The sequence below is a fragment of the Podarcis raffonei genome, chromosome 1 (assembly GCF_027172205.1).
Source record: "Podarcis raffonei isolate rPodRaf1 chromosome 1, rPodRaf1.pri, whole genome shotgun sequence".
NCBI classification, from domain to species: Eukaryota; Metazoa; Chordata; class Lepidosauria; order Squamata; family Lacertidae; genus Podarcis; species Podarcis raffonei.
The window spans coordinates 95,450,010-95,466,983 of NC_070602.1; the positions used below are offsets into that span (position 1 = coordinate 95,450,010).

Consider the following 16,974-nt stretch of genomic DNA (forward strand, 5'->3'; position numbering starts at 1 on the left):
ATTTGTGCCCCCTAACCCGTGGATTTGCCCTAACCCCCAGATGTTGCGGCCTGTGCGGCCGGCCCCCCCTGCACCCCTCACGCTACGCCACTGATAAGGGGGCCCATTTCTCCTCCAGAAAACACACAATCAGGTTCCACTTACCTCGTGTTAAGTGAGCCATTATTCCAATAAAAATTCTACAGCGTTCGATTGAAAGGATCTGTAGAGAAACAGTATATAAAAAGAAATACTCCCATATTTGTGGAAACTATTCTCACTCCTTCTGGAGGTGTTGTGATTGAGACAATTCATTCTACCTATAGAAATGAGTGATAGGTTATCCTATGCAGCTCAAATAATAAGGAAATAACATACTTTTTAAACTGATAGATACATATATCAAGGACATCTGCATTATGTTTTACCTTTTCAGTAAATTAGAAGAAAGGAATGATCGAAAATGTATTTGGCTGCAGATTTGACATAAGTTCATCTTGTGAGATTGCGATGTGCAAAAAAGAAAAAAAAGGTAAATAAGGAGATAAAAATGTAGTTTGGAATCCTGTGATATCCCTTTGCTTCACAATAGCTCTTTTAAAACTATCAGACTTATTATCACATTGACCCCATTTCCTCCAGATGCCTTAAGAACCACATCTTAAATGCTTCATTCTGGAAAGGATGAAAGTCTGGCACAATAGCTAAACTATTTCTACTGTTTGCATTTATCTAAGGCAGAAACTCTGTTCAGCCAAATCTCAGCCAGCCAGCATTCCTGCTGCTTGCAGTTGGGTGACTAAGAGAATCTCTCCAAGATCAACATCTGGAAAATCTGAGAGAAGCAAATGTTGGCTTCTTCATCTAAATTGGAAGTCTGCATGCCTCCCAGCCTCGTCCCTCCCAATCTTTGTGTCTCTTTTTCCAGACCAAAAAATGATGATATGCATTTTACTGCAGCAGTCAGATCCTAAACTTGTTAAAAGCAGGGTTAGTTGCTATACAGTAATGTAGTTTCTTAAGCCAGAACTGAGGGAGGAATGAGGACAGGGTTCGTTAACAAAAGTGCCAAACTATGGGTGTTAGATGACGCAGCCTTGGACTTTGAACACCCCTTCGTCCCCTCACTCACTCTGCCAAATAGAAACTCCCTGGTTTGCAGCAAACGATTTTCCCTTTTACATGGAAATTGCCAATTTCTAGTTTAAGCTTCCTGTTCGAACTTGAATTGTGCAAACCAGCTTCAAACCTTGGTTTGCAATCCTGGTTTGGAGAGGAAGCCCAAACAATAGCTTCCCTGTGTCAATGCAGAGGGGAAAGGTTGGTTTTCTGCAAACTAGGAATGAATTAATTAGAACACATGAGGACAATAGGGAGGTGGAGTATGTATGTTCACTAAGATCAATTAATGTAAACAGCAAGTCCATTGATTTCAATGTGTCTATTCTGAGTTATAACCTACTTGGATACAACCCTCTAGTTTCCTCTCTTTTTGAGTATAACAGTGCAATCCTAAGCATGTTTACTCAGATGCAAGTGTCACTGAATTCAACAGAACTTCCTCCCTATAAAATGTATTTAGGATTGTAGCCTAAGAATGACATATGTTTCCAATTTCAGAGCATCAGCTGGTAGAAGTTTGAGGAAGATGGGTAACTAGTGAAAAGGATCAGGGGACTGTGAGTCATAGACTTTATGCTCTGTGTTTAACTTTGCTCTTTACTTGTTATCCAACCTTGGTTGCTTGCATATGCAATTGTTCAATGACTCAACTTAGCCTTTTAAAAGTAAAACAAATGTAATTAAAATCTAAATTTTAATCTGTTTCTTTATGCTACCACAGCAGCTCGAATGGCATATGCCCAGAAATGGAGGGAATGAACAGTACCAATGAAGGAGGAATGGCAGACAAAATTGCTGGAATATGTAGAAATGGCAAGTTTAACCAGTAAAATAAGGGATCAGGAAGAAAGAGCATTTAAGGAAGAGTGCGATCATGTATTCCACCTTGAGCTCCTAGGAAGAAAAAGGTGGTATATAAATGTACCAAATAATTAAATAACTAAATAGAAAATATATTATTTGCAGTCTGATCCTATGATGTGTATGCACAATTCAGTACCACTCAGTCAAAAAAGGAAATGTATATGAGATGAAAGAAGTGACATAACCAAGGATGAATATAAAAGTTTTCTGAACCTGTAATGACAGTGTCAAGAAGACTAAATCCCATAATGACCTATGACTTGCAAGGAAAATGAAAAACAATTTTAAAACCTTCTTTAATTATGTCCAGAACAAAATGTAGGTCCACTGCTTGGGGAAGATGGTGAAGTATTAACAAGTGACGGAGAGCAGGAGGAACCACTCAGCTACTATTCTGCCATAGTCTTTACTCATAAGGAGAATTGTGCAACTTTGGAAAAGTAGAACAAATGACATACAGAGGGATTTGCAGCCCAGGTGAGGTAAGGAGGTGTCCAGGTCACAAGCAGTGATAGTTCCACTCTGTTCTGTGCTTGTCAGACTGTTTCTGTGATATTGCGTCCAGGGGATTGGACTACTGACAAGATGTTGTCCTCCTACTTAAATTAGAGTTCTTTCTAACTCAGAAATCCTAAGGTTCAACTGAAATTGTTATTCAAAACATATTGTTACTGGCCACTCCAAGCTCTACTGAGCGGCACAAGATTCCAAGTGTTTTGGCACTTAACCAGGGTTTGCATTTCCTTTGGAAAAAAATGAGGCACAACAGTGACTGTAGTGTCAACCAGGATCTTGGATGAAGGGGTGCATAGTATGACACCCCAAGGGTGTCTCTTGTTGCTTTTCCCAGAGCTTCAGCAAGCTTGGGCCCAAAGAAGAAACCAGCCATGCTACCCAGTGTCTGGGTACAGACTCTTCCTGCCAGCCTGCATTGAGTTCTGTCCACTCCCTACTTCTTGTTCTCAGAACCCCTTGCCAGATGCAGCTTCCCTTTCCATTTACACCATCACTCACGGTCTTCCTGGCAGCCTCCGTTTTAAAAACACACACACACTGCAAATGGGCACTTTTTCCTGTAGTGGCATCATGGCCCCTGTAACCATGACAACCTCACCCTCCCAATGCTTCTGTCCACGTCCACTACTGAGTGGCAGAGGAAGGGCAATATTTGCATTATTAATCTATCTTTATGGCCCAATACTCTGCTCTCTTTGTTTCTTAATGACACCTCTATCAGCCGATCTCCCAAACAGGAAAACCAGTATAACCTGTCATTTTACACTATGTCACATCTTCCTTATTAAGCAAAATGTTGTTGTTGGCATCTGGCTGTTTCAAGAGACAATGGAGTGCTCCTCCTGGGGTGAAGTCAAACCGCTGTGTTAGCAGCATGGAGGTTACCTTCTCAGGGCACAAGCTTAAGCAGTGGTGCTATGGAGATCCTGGGCTGCCCAGACAACAAGACCCCACTCTCGGCCTTGCTGATGTAGTCCAAAGCAGCAATACATTTGGCATCAGCTGGGCTGCAGGAGTTGCCGGAAGGAGGCATACAAGGCACCATCCAACCACCTTAGGGACTCCACTCTGGATTTCTGTAGGGTTTACTCCTTAGCCTTTTCTTCTCCCAGAGATGTCCCACAAGGCAGCGGATACGGATTTTTCCCTGGGGTTACTCCCAAAGCCTTTCTCATTAATGAGTACAGCCGCTAGGCAGCAGAGGTTTAGGATCAGAGTTTCCATTCTCTGACATGGGGCTCCCATCTGCCCCTCACTTCCCTCTACAGCACATGCAGAAACCACTTTCTTGACCTTTGGACCCACTATTGGTCTCATCCGCTCAATCTGCCAGAGCCTGTCTTTACATTCAGGGGAAGGCTCCAACTCACAGAGGGTTTGAAACCCCTCAGCTACCCTCACCTGGTTCAGAAGGCCAGGCAAAGCTGTTCATGGGATGTGGCCACTGTCACATGCTGACAACTTCTGGAAGCTGAGGTCGAAACAAAATAATAATAATAATAAAATTCCTTCCAGTAGCACCTTAAAAGGTAAAGGGACCCCTGACCATCAGGTCCAGTTGTGGACGACTCTGGGGTTGCAGTGCTCATCTCGCTTTATTGGCTGAGGGAGCCAGTGTACAGCTTCCGGGTCATGTGGCCAGCATGACTAAGCCACTTCTGGCGAACCAGAGCAGCACACGGAAACGTCGTTTACCTTCCCGCTGGAGCGGTACCTATTTATCTACTTGCACTTTGACGTGCTTTTGAACTGCTAGGTTGGCAGGAGCAGGGACCGAGCAACTGGAGCTCACCCCGTCACATAGGCTTTATGGTTTAACTCACAGAGCCACCCGCGTCCCTTAGCACCTTAGAGACCAACTAAGTTAGTTATTGGTATGAGCTTTCGTGTGCATGCACACTTTTTATTATTTTATTTTATTTATATTATTTTGTTTCGATTACAGCAGACCTACCTGTAACTGGGAGCCAAGGGTGAGAGCTGAGTGCAGGGTGGGAACCAAAGATGGACAAACTACCCCAGAAGGAGCAGGACGTGTCCCCCACCAGAGGTCACACCCTCCCCTAACACCCCATACAAATATTAGCTATATCATAGCGCCGCTTACTAAATTTAGGGAGATCTGCCTCCTTATAGCTGCAGCCTTAAACTCACCCCACCTCCCATCAAATCGAAGTCAATCCTAAACCCTGCAGCTAAGTTTAGAATTTGCTCCAAAGGCAAAAACCACATTTCCTTTGCTACTTCCCCCTCCCCCTTTTCTTCTCTCTGCAGCCCTCTCCCATTTCCCACCCGCCTTGCTCAATCTCTCTTAATACTACTGTCCTATTATTACTCTCCGCGGGCGTGATGCAGATGGGTCGGGGGAGAGGAGGGAGGAAGCGAGCGCGAGAGAGCGAGATAGAGAGAGAGGCGGCGGCAGAGGGTTTAGGCCGGCGAGCGGAACCCCGAGCGCATCGATGAAGGGGTGTCTCCTTTCGGCGGTCGACTCACTCCGGCCCAGGCGAACGGGCTCTTGAGCCGAGTCAGCTGTGGGAGCGGAGCTTGCCACCATCTTTGGCGGAGAGCGGCTGCGGTCGCGCGAGGGTCCGGCACACAGGTACTCCCACCCTCCTTCCTTCCCTCCCTCCTTCCGCAAAACTTGGGCTTCTCCGGCCGGGCTGGGCATGGCAGGAGCGCGAGAGGGGAGCCCCGAAGAGGCGGGTGGGAACGGCTTCGACGGGGACGCTGGCGCCTCTCCCAGCAGCTCCCTGTCAAAGCGCCCCACCAGCCAGCCAGGACCCCGTCTCTCCCTTTTCGGTGCGGCGGCTTCCCGGTGGGCAGAAGGGAAGCAGACCTGTCCTTAGCGGTGCCCGAGTGCACTTTTATTTCTCTCTTTAAGTAGCGTTGCAAAAGGGGCTGCACACGCACACCCGGTCCTCTGCGTGTGTGGTCGGGGGCGAGGGCAATCTGCTGCTGTCCCGCCGCACCCACTCACTTCCAGGGGGTCAGGGAGCAACCGGGGTTGGCGTCTGTATGTTTGTGTGTATGTGTGTGTGTGTGTGTGTGTGTGTGTTTAAAAATCCTCCTGCTGTACTTCCTTCTTGGCCGCGGAGCCTGCGTGGGCGGGAGGAGCGACGCTATTTCTCCTCCGGCTCAGCTTCCCGACCACCACCCTCCTCTCCTCTCGGTCGGTGGGTTAAATGCCCTCTCCTTTGTCTGAAGTGAAAAATCCTGCTTTCCCCTGTCCCACTTTCTCTCTCTCTTTTCATCCAGTAAAGGAAGAGGTAGGATCCCCCACCCCACCCCCAGCTCTTTCCTCTCCTTCCCTGTAGTGAAATCTGTGGAATTCCCTGCCACTGGACTGTCTCTTTTAGGTGGTTTGAAAATGGGGTTACACAGGTCGGCTAAGGACTGACCTGTCGCGGGCTGTTGGTCCTTATGGCTTCTACTTGGACACATTCCCAAGTTCAGAGATAATATGCTTCTGAATGTCACAGCACCTGGGAAGCAGCAGCACGAAAGTATTGCCTTCCTGTCTTGTTTGCCAGCTTTCCCCGAAGGTTGGCTGGTGCGCAGGAACAGGGTGCTGGGCTAGTCTGGCCTTCTGGCTGAACCAGCAGGGCTGTTCTTGTTTTGTGCTGATTCCCCCCTAATTTTTGTTTGGGGAAGAGTTGTATGTAGCACATGTGGGAGAGCATCTGCTTTGTAGTTTCATTCTCCTCCAGTTCCAGGTAGGGCTGGGAAAGCCCCCCCCCCCTTCTGAAATTCTGTAGAACCACTTTCAGGTGTGAGACAATTTCCAAAGTTATTTAGAGGCAGGGGTCTGTTTTTATGCCTCTGTAACTCAGTAAATCTACTGCAAAACCTACACTGGCACAGTACCAAAATGGCTCAAAATTATGATTATTGTTTTGTGACAATTTGCTTGGTCCTAGTAAAAGTATTGCCCAACTTTGGATTCTGCAGTTGTTTGTCTTATGGGCCAGCATGGCTATATTTGTTACTCAGTAAATGCATATATCATCATATAACTTGACAGTGCTGTGTCAGCAATAAGAAGAACCTGGCTTAACTTGCACAGAATATGTATGTCAATATATAGACACCCAAATGGAATATATAAACATAAGCAACTATCTTATAGTAGAATGGACCACAATTGGGCTTATAGCCTTTCCTCCTTCATGTGTGAATGTCTGAAATGGATCTGGTGCAAGCAGATGTTGAGGGTGAATCTTAATATGTATGCCTCTGTCCCTCTCCTAATTTAAGCTCACTTACCGGTACTTTCTTGTGAATGTGTAAATAGGGCTATAATGGAATATGGGGTGTACATGACTCCATGTTGGAAAGAAGCTGCACATTATCCTGTGTGCTGAATCAGGTGTATGGCTTCAGGAGGTGGTTTTTGTATAATATTTTTATGCATATAGGTGCTTTATATCTTAAAAATATAAACAGTTGTTGAATATCAACATTGACTTGCAGCTGTCTGTTTCCTTGGCAGGCATCAGCTTTTCTTTATTGGAGTAACACATTTTATTTGTTATTGATGGATCTGAAGTACATGTGATTTAGGCAAACACAGGGACAAAGTTTATTTCAGTACAGCATTTGGAAGTGGCTCTTAGTGGCAGTGTCCTAGTTAGTAAACATTTCCAATCTGAAAAAATTACCATCAAATTCTAGTAATTTTGATACTGAATTAAACAAAATTTAGAATTCCTCTCTAGTTCAAAGTGTATATGGTATTATTTCCCATTCAAATAAAACTGTATGTTTATTTATGGATGAGCCATTTCCTAACATGCTACCATACTCAGTATCCAGAGCTGAATATGGGGCTATGCAAATATAGGAGGCTTGATTCCTTACTGGCTAGAGTCTCCAGAAGAGCAAAACAAGTTTAGTCCCCACCACAATGGTAGCCAATTGTTTGTTTTCCTTTTTGTTATGCTCTCACTCATAGCTCTGGGAAAAATACGCTGTTGCAGTAGAACAGTATGATGGTAGTTGCAGAACCTGCTCACACTTAGCATCTCAGTCACTGCCATTAGCGACACTACTGGGATCTTGAACATCTTTAACCTTCTAAAAGTAGATGCAGGGTTGCAAGAGATGAGAGCAATGGGTTTCTTAGCTCCTTCACTTAATAAACAAGCAAAGCAATAAAAGCAATACCCAAGTGCCAAGTTGATGAGGAAGAAAAGTGAACCTTCTGGTTTGACAGAGGTTCCTTTCCTTCTACTTGGGGTTTGGGGGTTATATTTGATTTGAAGAAACAGGTAGATGGGCATTGTGCCACCTGAAGCATTGGCTTGAATGCTAGATTGGAAGATGGGCAGTGAGATTGGCAAGAACTCTCTTTTTGCAGGTCAAACTTGGCATGCCTTTTTCCTAGTAGTGATTCATGATCATGTGTGTATGCAAATGTGTGGTGATTTAAGATACATAAAGAATGGATTTTATTTAACCACAAAGTAGGTATCATAATTGTAAAAGCATGGTTGTGTAATGGTTAAAAAAGAGAGACTAAAATGTGATTGACGTTAATTTGAATGCTGAGAACTTCAGAACTAATGCCAAGTCTTCTTACTTATTTAGACATTTGACAACTAGTTATACCAGTAGTGTTACAAAGAACACTTTGATGCCACGACAGTAACATATCCAGGTAAGAAACAATAGAGATTTACAAAATCAGTTCCTATTGTCTGAACACGTTATATTTTTAATATTCAGCACACCACTTTCTTTAATGTAATTTGGGCAGATATAGCATGGTTTGAGCAGTGAAGCTTGAGGCTTTAGGAAAGAGAACAATTCCTTTTAAATCGTTATAATAACATTTTGATGTTGCTGCTATGAAACCCTCCATCTGTATCTTTCTTAATTAGAAAGATAGTCGGTTATAGATGCAGTTTACACTGCCGGTTTACAAGTCAGACACTCAGAATTGGTGATGAAAAATATCCCTACTGGCTGAACACTTAGACTGCAATCCTCTACTTGCTTACCTGGTAGTAAGCACCACTGAACTCAGTTCCGAGTAGACAGTATAGAATTATGCTGTTAGGTTCATATAATACGAAATATTTGAAAGATATTTCAAATTCATATCTTTGCATAGAATGAATTTATTTACCCTGGTCCTTAAAAGACAAAATAGTGCCTTCTTTATTGTTGATCTTTCAATGGACTATAGGTGGAACCAATAACTCCTTATGGACCAATATGTAGTTAACTACCTCGTCATTTTTCAGTAGCAAAGGTTTCTTTAAGTCTTGCAAGTATAGAAGGCTGCAGAATTGTTCAACCAGTTGCTATGGTGGTGCCATGATTGTGTACATTATCCCTTTGTGAGGTCACCAAGGCATCATGAACAAGGATTACTGGCAAAAATGAGTCAGCTTTTCAAGGTTGTTTCATGTTTCATTAAATTAAGAATAGATGTTAAGATATTGATTCAAATTTGTTGAAAGTGAACATACAGAATGGAGTTAAAAACCTATGCATTTAGACGTGCTCAGACATGTTACCAGAACGTTTTTATGAGTATTAATTTACAAAAAATGGCATAACAAATGGTTACTAATTTGCTGTGTTTTATTATTATTTTCCTTTATAAATGGTAAATATGAATTTCTTTGAACAGAGTTTTATTATAACGCAATGAATCTATTAGTGCAGCAAAAGGAAAAAAAGATAGGGAAATAAAGTGGCATGTCATAGGACTCTGGCTGAAGTCATTTTTTATTTCAGCGGTGAGCAAAAGACACTTGCAATCGCAAGTGTGTTCAGTATTCTGCCATACAGTACATATTGTGTATTAATACATCCTGGATAATTTAATCCTGTAATGAAAGGGGTGAAACACTTAACAGGTCAACATCTTATAAAGCATTACTAAGCAGCACAGTTGCTAAGGATTGGTTTTTCTTTTGGTTTTTTTCCAGAAACATCACAAACCCATAGATAAAAAAATATGATCCTTGAGATATGTCTGTCAGTTCAAGAGGTAAGAAATATATTATCATGCCATGACTGTTTTTAAGAATATGTTTTCACCATGCAATAGCTGTCTACATTAAAAAAAGGAAAAACGTACATTAAAACCTGTGGCTCCCACCCCTCCAAAATGATGAGACCTGAAACTCAGTTTTATAGTTTCCTTTAGTCCTTTGATTCAGTTTTTATATAGGTACATTACTACACTACGCTATGTTTCAAGCAAGGTATATTTTATTCATTATCGGAAAATTATTTTGAGGTTCTCCTATGTTGTGGTTATACTTATCTCATGATTATTATTTTTTTAAAGCTGTGTCTGTCTTGGCAAACATCTGTAAAAATCTTTAAAGTATTAAAGTACTTTGATAGCGCTCTGTCTTGCTGTCTCTGTCCAGCATGGTTTGTGGGCTTGACATGTTGCACTCTGATGTCATTGTTGTTAAAAAGCTTCTGCTCTCCATTTCTGCCTGAACCAGGAATTTACAGTCCATCTATGCTTCATTTCTGCTGCCCTTTACTGAGCTGCGGCTGCTGTATTATGACTGAGGTTATTTGTGTTGGGTATGCTTTGTTTTGTTCTGACTTTCACGCTTGTTTTACACAGAGCCAGCCTTCTACACACACTGCTGACTTTCTTAAGTGAAGGATGTGGGGAATACTTTGATTGTGGAACAGGTGTGTGCATTAGCTCAAATGGCAAACATAAAGCCTGGTGGCAAAGTTAGGAAAGCGTAGTCTCTTTATAGCCCTTGACACCCTTTATTTTTCTGCTTTTTTCAGGAGGCACCCTTCACCTTAACATGATGCCATGAAACTTGTCAGAGTCCAGCTATTATTTTAACTTTAAAAGGTTACTGAGCAGGTATGGAAATTGCCCCATGTATAGCTGGTGATACTTAGCATCCTTATCCAAACACATTGTTATCAATGCAGTCAAACCTCGTTTTGTGGACAAGATCCGTTCCGGAGACCCGCCCGCAAGCTGAAAATGACGCACGTCGAAGTGCCGCATCTGCGCATGCACGCAGCGTGATTTAGCACTTCTGCGCATGCGCGAGCGGCGAACCCAGAAGTAACCCGTTCCAGTACTTTCAGGTTTGCCACGGAAGTTCACTGAAGCAGACGCAAGCGGAGGCGAACGCAGAACGAGGTTTGACTGTATAATAAAGCAAACACAGATTAATTCCATTTCCTCTGTCAAACAAAACCCAAGGTAGTTGTGACACAAACATAGGTGCTGGCTGCAATGGTGGTGGTTGTTTTTTTTGGGGGGGGCTTGTTTTTTTGAGGGGGCTAGGAATTACAACTAGCAGATTTATTATTTAAATGCTTATTTTGTCAGCTAGTTGACAAATCCCACTTTGTGACCTCATTCACATGACACAGTAAGCCAGATTATGGTTTGTAGTCATTTTGTCCCTGCCTGCTCTTTTTTATTGTTCTGAGCTAGGTCAAGGTATGACTTAGCATGTCCAAACCAATGCTTGTGGTTAAGCTGTTTCCTTGCTAAACAGGAGCTGCAGCCAAGAACAAAGCCAGCCCAGTCTATTGTAACAGTTTAGTTTATAAATGTGACTTCAAAAGCCCACTTCCGTCAGTGATTCCATTGTTTTGCTATTGGCTGTAATCCTAGTATACTTACAAGGGCACAAGTAGCCCTCTCTTTTTCTGCTAAAGAAACACCTGCTCCCATGCTTACCTGCCTGTGTCTTTCTTCCAAGTGCCCCACACCATCAAAAGTGAAAACTGAAACCAACTGATAGGGAGTGGTGCCTGAATCTTTCCTCTTTATGGTTTTTTTTAAAGCACTCTGGACCAGGGCCCAACTCCAGTGGCAAAACAACATTCCCATGGATTGACCACGTTTTTAACAGAAACATTAGCTGAAAGAGTAATAGGCCAGTTGTAATAAACTGCTTCCTGTTTCGTTCCTGTGGATTGGTTATTAGTTGACATTTTAGCTGTGTCTTATTTGAGTTTGTGTCCCATCCAGATCTGGAGCACAAAGCCTGTTGCCCACATAGTTTTAAAAACTATTTATTTATTTATTGCTGCCATAGATTACAAATGGTGTGGATTTTTATCATGAACCGGATGAACCCACAGAGCAGTTCTCCCAGTCAGCGTAGGCGCATGGCTCTTGGAATTGTCATTCTTCTCCTGGTTGATGTGATATGGGTTGCTTCTTCTGAACTCACTTCGGTAAGTGTGTCTTGGGGCTCATCCACCCCTCTTTACCTTTGCTCTGCATTTCTAGGCACAGCTCCAGGCTGTTTTACTTGCAAAAACCTGCTCTTTACTGCTGAATCAGAGCAAACAGCAATCTGTGGAAAACTCAAATTGCTGTTTGCTCCGATTCAGCGGTAAAGATCTGCTATTCCTGGGGAAAGTGGCAGGACAAAAAGATAAAACTTTCAGACACGAACCGGGAAAGCGCAGGCTTGTGGCTAGAAAGCGTGGGGCAAAAGGTACCGTATTTTTCACTCCATAATGTGCACCAGACCATAGGGCACACCTAGGTTTTTTTTTGGGGGGGGGAAATCAAGGAAAAAAAATCTTATTTCCTCCCCCAGCCCCAAAGAGCAAATAAGCCAAGACAGCGAGCGGGATCCATCCAGCTGGCTGTCTTAGCTTCCTCTTTAGCCACACACAACCTCTCCAGCCGGGAGAGGCTGTGGGATGGATCCCGCTCGCTGTCTTGGCTTCGTTTTTAGCCGCGGGGCTGGGGCGGGGGAAGCCCAAGCTTCCCCCAACCCCAGCCCCCAGAACAGGTCCGGGAGCGGCAGCAAGGTTGTGGCAAGGTAGCTGCCTGAAGCCCCCGGAGCACAAGCCTTTGAAGCCTCTGCAGAGCAGCAGGGTGAAGGCACCCCGCTGCCCTGTGGAGGCTTTGCACAGCCATCCCCAAGCTAGAACAGCGAGACCGAGCGCTGCGCTCCGTCTCCCTGTTCTGGCTTTAAGCTTAGCCGCACAGCCTGCATTCGCTCTATAGGACACACACACATTTCCCATTAATTTTTGGAGGGGAAAAAGTGCGTCCTATAGAGTGAAAAATACGGTAAGTGTGGACAAACCCTTTGTGATGTCAGAGTGTATTCACCTTAATGTAGTAGCACAGCATGCTCAAAGGAGAGCAATTAACACTCACTCCATTAACTTTGTACTGTGATCTTAGTACTTGCTTGCTAGAAGCGGGTTGACTGGTTCTTAGTGAGCAGCTTTTCATACCTGATTGGCTACATTTCTGGTCCTGCCTGAAGCCTTTCCCAGCATTTATGCTGTCACGAATTATAATAATAATAATAATAATAATAATAATAATAATAATAATAATAACAACAACAACAACAACAACAACAATAAATTTATTATTTATACCCCGCCCATCTGGCTGGGCCTCCCCAGCCACTCTGGGCGGCTTCCATAAAAACCAAAAATACAGTAAAATATCACACGTTAAAAACTTCCCTGAACAGGGCTGCCTTAAGATGTCTTCTGAATGTCAGGTAGTTGTTTATCGCTTTGACATCTGCTGGGAGGGCGTTCCACAGGGCGGGCGCCACTACCGAGAAGGCCCTCTGCCTGGTTCCCTGTAGCTTTGCTTCTCGCAATGAGGGAACCGCCAGAAGGCCCTCGGCGCTGGACCTCAGCGTCCGGGCAGAATGATGGGGGTGGAGACGCTCCTTCAGGTATACTGGACCGAGGCCGTTTAGGGCTTTAAAGGTCAGCACCAACACTTTGAATTGTGCTTGGAAACGTACTGGGAGCCAATGTAGGTCTTTCAAGACCGGTGTTATATGGTCTCGGCGGCCGCCCCCAGTCACCAGTCTAGCTGCCGCATTCTGGATTAGTTGTAGTTTCCGAGTCACCTTCAAAGGTAGCCCCACGTAGAGTGCATTGCAGTAGTCCAAGCGGGAGATAACCAGAGCATGCACCACTCTGGCGAGACAGTCCGCAGGCAGATAGGGTCTCAGCCTACGTACCAGATGGAGCTGGTAAACAGCTGCCCTGGACACAGATTTGACCTGTGCCTCCATGGACAGCTGTGAGTCCATGTGTGACTCCCAGGCTGCGCACCTGGTCCTTCAGGGGCACAATTACCCCATTCAGGACCAGGGAATCCTCCACACCTGCCCGCCTCCTGTCCCCCAAAAACAGTACTTCTGTCTTGTCAGGATTCAACCTCAATCTGTTAGCCGCCATCCATCTTCCAACCGCCTCCAGACACTCACACAGGACCTTCACCGCCCTCACTGGTTCTGATTTAAAAGAGAGGTAGAGCTGGGTATCATCCGCATACTGATGAACACCCAGCCCAAACCTCCTGATGATCTCTCCCAGCGGCTGCATGTAAATGTTGAAAAGCATGGGGGAGAGGACAGAACCCTGAGGCACCCCACAAGTGAGAGCCCAGGGGTCTGAACACTCATCCCCCACCACCACTTTCTGAACACGGCCCAGGAGGAAGGAGCGGAACCACTGTATGACAGTGCCTCCAGCTCCCAGCCCCTGAAGACGGTCCAGAAGGATGTTAAATTCAATTAATCTTGCCAGTTCTATTTCATAATTCCAAATCCCCTATAAGTATGACTTTTAAACAGCAAACTCTTAACAAAACACAGTCTTCCATAAATATGCTGGGGCCCCAATTTTTCGGGCAGGAATTCCTAAACTGGGAGAAGAATTGTAGCTTTCAGGGGTTCCTACAATAATATGAAGCTGAATAAAAATGTGTGAATAGGTGACAGTGTAGAGATGAAGACATTCATACATCCTTTTGATTGGATACAGAAATTACTGCCTTAGGATAGCAGTTCTCTCTATCTCTGAAGGTGGGCTTAGCAAAGTTTATGGGGACATCCTTAGGATGTCTATATCCGTTACAATAAAGTGAAAATCGATACTCCTCTAGCAGGCTAGGGCAGCATACATGGGATTATCTCATTTTTATCTTCACACCCACCTTATGATATAGTTTAGATTGAGAGAGAAGTGAGAGGCTCAGGGTCCCCCACTGAGCTGTGTGTGGTGGTTTAAGCCCAGAATTGTCCAGTCTAAGTCAGAGAGTCAGTTCCCTAAAACCAGGGTGGGCAGCCTGTGACTCAGGGACCATGTTTGCTTCCTGTCTTCATTTTATGCAGCCCGCTACAGGCCAATTTTTCTTTCCATCAGAGTTCCTTCCTTCATGCTTTGTTGGATCCTTATTATCACTGGCTTTTAAAAATGGTTGGTCTCTGTGTCTATGTAGTTTCAGAACAATTGGAAGGGATGTTATTCTTTTGATGAAAATAAAACTGGTGTGTTTTCTTTTCTTTGCTTCCCTCCCTGATTGTGTGGTTTGAAGAGCGTATCGGCAGGCTTCTCTCCCTTTTCTAGGCAGCCTGATGGAATGGCTGCCCGTAGGTGAAAACAGATTTTAGTTTCATCAGCCGCTGACAGCAAAACACCTTGGTAGGGTTGTGCTGAGTCGGAAAGGAGTTCCTTTCAATTCCCACATATATAGGAGGAAACCTACATATGTAGTTAAAAGTAACCCCATCAAACCTGTGAGGTTTATTTCTGAATAGACCAGTATAAATTTGTTATCTTCATCAGCTGCAGATTGGAGGGAAAGAGGCGATTCCATCAAACCTACTGAGCGACTAGTTGCCTTTTAGCTTACTTAGCTGTTCATTAGGCTACCTGAACTGTTTCCATCTTCATTTTGGTGCCTCCCATATCCCCTTTGTGTCCTGACTTTCAAATTGTAAGCCTAAGGGTAGGAGCGTGTTTTACTGCTGATTTTCTTAAGTTACTTTGGGAGCATTTCGAGCTGCGATGGAGTGTGTGTGTAAATATTTTAAATAAATTTCTTAGCCAGTTGACCTCCAAGCAGCTTGTGAGTTCCTCCTGTTTTCAAAGGACTGTGGTCTTCCCTCCCTAGGTGAGGGGAACAACTACAAACATTTGTAGCTTTTTTGTATTTCAGATTTTGGGAGCAGGATAGTATTGTAAAGTCTGTCTCTCATTTAGCCTCTGATGCAGTCAGGTAGGTTGCAAGCTGCCATTCCTGCTCAGGACAACCCACTGCTCTTATCATGCCCCTCTGTACTTCCTCCCTTCCCAGGAGTTGATGCTCTTGACATTAGCTGCCCTGCAGAAGGTTCCACCTCAGCTTTTTAGACTATTTCTGCTTTCTATCTAACGTAGGTAGCCATTGGAATGCCATCTTCTCAGGTCTGTCCTTGAATCTAACCCACAGCAGGTAAAAGTTGTAGGAGGCCAGAAGCCTCATACCAGAACACTATACTGCCATGTGCCAGAACAGCTTCCCACCCCCAATTGTTAGCTCTCTTGGCTGGTGGTGTAGTGGGCAATCCTGAGATACACACCCAGGAATACTGCATCTCTTCTCTTCCGTTTCCAGGATATGTAGCTTTTTCTTGCTTGAACTATACCTCTGCTCTTTGTATGTCCGTCCACTGCAGGGGGCTAACTGGTGGACCTCCAGATGTTGTTGGACTCCACTTCAATCATGGCTAATGTTCATAGTGGATGGGAACTAGTCCAGCAACATCCAGAGGACCATACGGTAGCCCTCCCATGGTCTGTGACGGTCAAGAAATTTGAAGTGGTACCCAAGAGTTGATCAGTAAGACTATGCTGGTCTTATGACATGTCTTTCATTTAACCACCTTTCTTTTCCTTCCCTTTGCAGTATGTTTTCACTGTGTACAATAAGCCGTTCTTCAGTACATTTGCAAAAACATCCATGTTTGTTCTTTACCTCTTGGGATTTATTGTTTGGAAACCTTGGAGGCAGCAGTGCACACGTGGCCTTCGCGGCAAACATGCGGCTTTTGTAAGTGCCTATTTTCCATTTAATAATTTTGCCATCACTTTGGCTTCTGTAAATTACACAAAATCAAAGCTTATGTTGGAGAGGGAATCCTGCATAAACTAGCATAAGCTAAACCCCCAGATGTTCAGTGAGCAAAATAATGCTTTCATTAGTCTAACATTTCAAAGTGAATCGTTGCATAAACAGAAGCAGTAATTGCATCAGTAATGCTTCTTAGTGGAATTGAAATGGAATAAATGATATAAAATTTAAGATGTGCCTAGAATCAGTATTTGGACACGTGGCTTATATTTTTTGCTATGTTCTGCCAGTTTTGAAATGTTTTTATTAACCTATTTAAAAAGATGTCAGTAAATGTTTTTGGGGTTTTTTAAGATCTGTTTCTCTTGAACTGGTCTACAAAGATTCAGCAGAGTTTTCTCTTTTGATAAAAGACAGTGGCAGTGGTGGTGGTGGTGAATGAATTCTTTATCAGACCCATTTTTCATGCTTTCCAAATTGTATTTAAAAAGCTGGGAATTGGTTAGCTAATCCATGTTTCTCAACAAGACATAGCCAATTCATCACCCTTAGACTACTAGTGAGCTGGAAGCATTTCTACCTTGGCTGAAGAGTGCTTTCTTGATGAACAAAGAACAACACAGCACATGAATGTGGAAACC

The 16,974-nt window shown here is 43.8% G+C and overlaps 1 protein-coding gene and 1 long non-coding RNA gene across 6 annotated transcripts in view; one reads left to right on the top strand and one right to left on the bottom strand.

Annotated features, from left to right (window-relative positions):
- Nucleotides 1-141: 141 nt before the first annotated feature.
- On the bottom strand, nt 142-8,755 carry LOC128421862 (uncharacterized). The gene is made up of 3 exons (XR_008332383.1): nt 8,609-8,755; nt 3,883-3,952; nt 142-202 (listed from the first exon to the last, which is right to left on the bottom strand). It is a non-coding gene; the product is annotated as an uncharacterized LOC128421862 (long non-coding RNA).
- SLC35F5 (solute carrier family 35 member F5) overlaps nt 4,898-16,974 on the top strand; it is a 29,680-nt gene continuing 17,603 nt past the window's right edge. The window contains exons 1-7 of one of the 5 annotated variants that reach the window (XM_053405093.1): nt 4,898-5,080; nt 8,068-8,137; nt 9,420-9,481; nt 10,079-10,149; nt 10,255-10,336; nt 11,535-11,676; nt 16,169-16,312. In XM_053405093.1, the coding sequence (XP_053261068.1) occupies nt 11,542-11,676; nt 16,169-16,312 (279 nt within the window). In that variant the 5' untranslated portion in view covers nt 4,898-5,080; nt 8,068-8,137; nt 9,420-9,481; ... (1 more) ...; nt 10,255-10,336; nt 11,535-11,541. Of the gene's footprint in view, nt 5,081-8,067; nt 8,138-8,857; nt 8,883-9,419; nt 9,482-10,078; nt 10,150-10,254; nt 10,337-11,534; nt 11,677-16,168; nt 16,313-16,974 lie in introns of those variants that run through there. The other 4 variants (XM_053405116.1, XM_053405109.1, XM_053405100.1 and 1 more) reach the window with 4 other exon arrangements.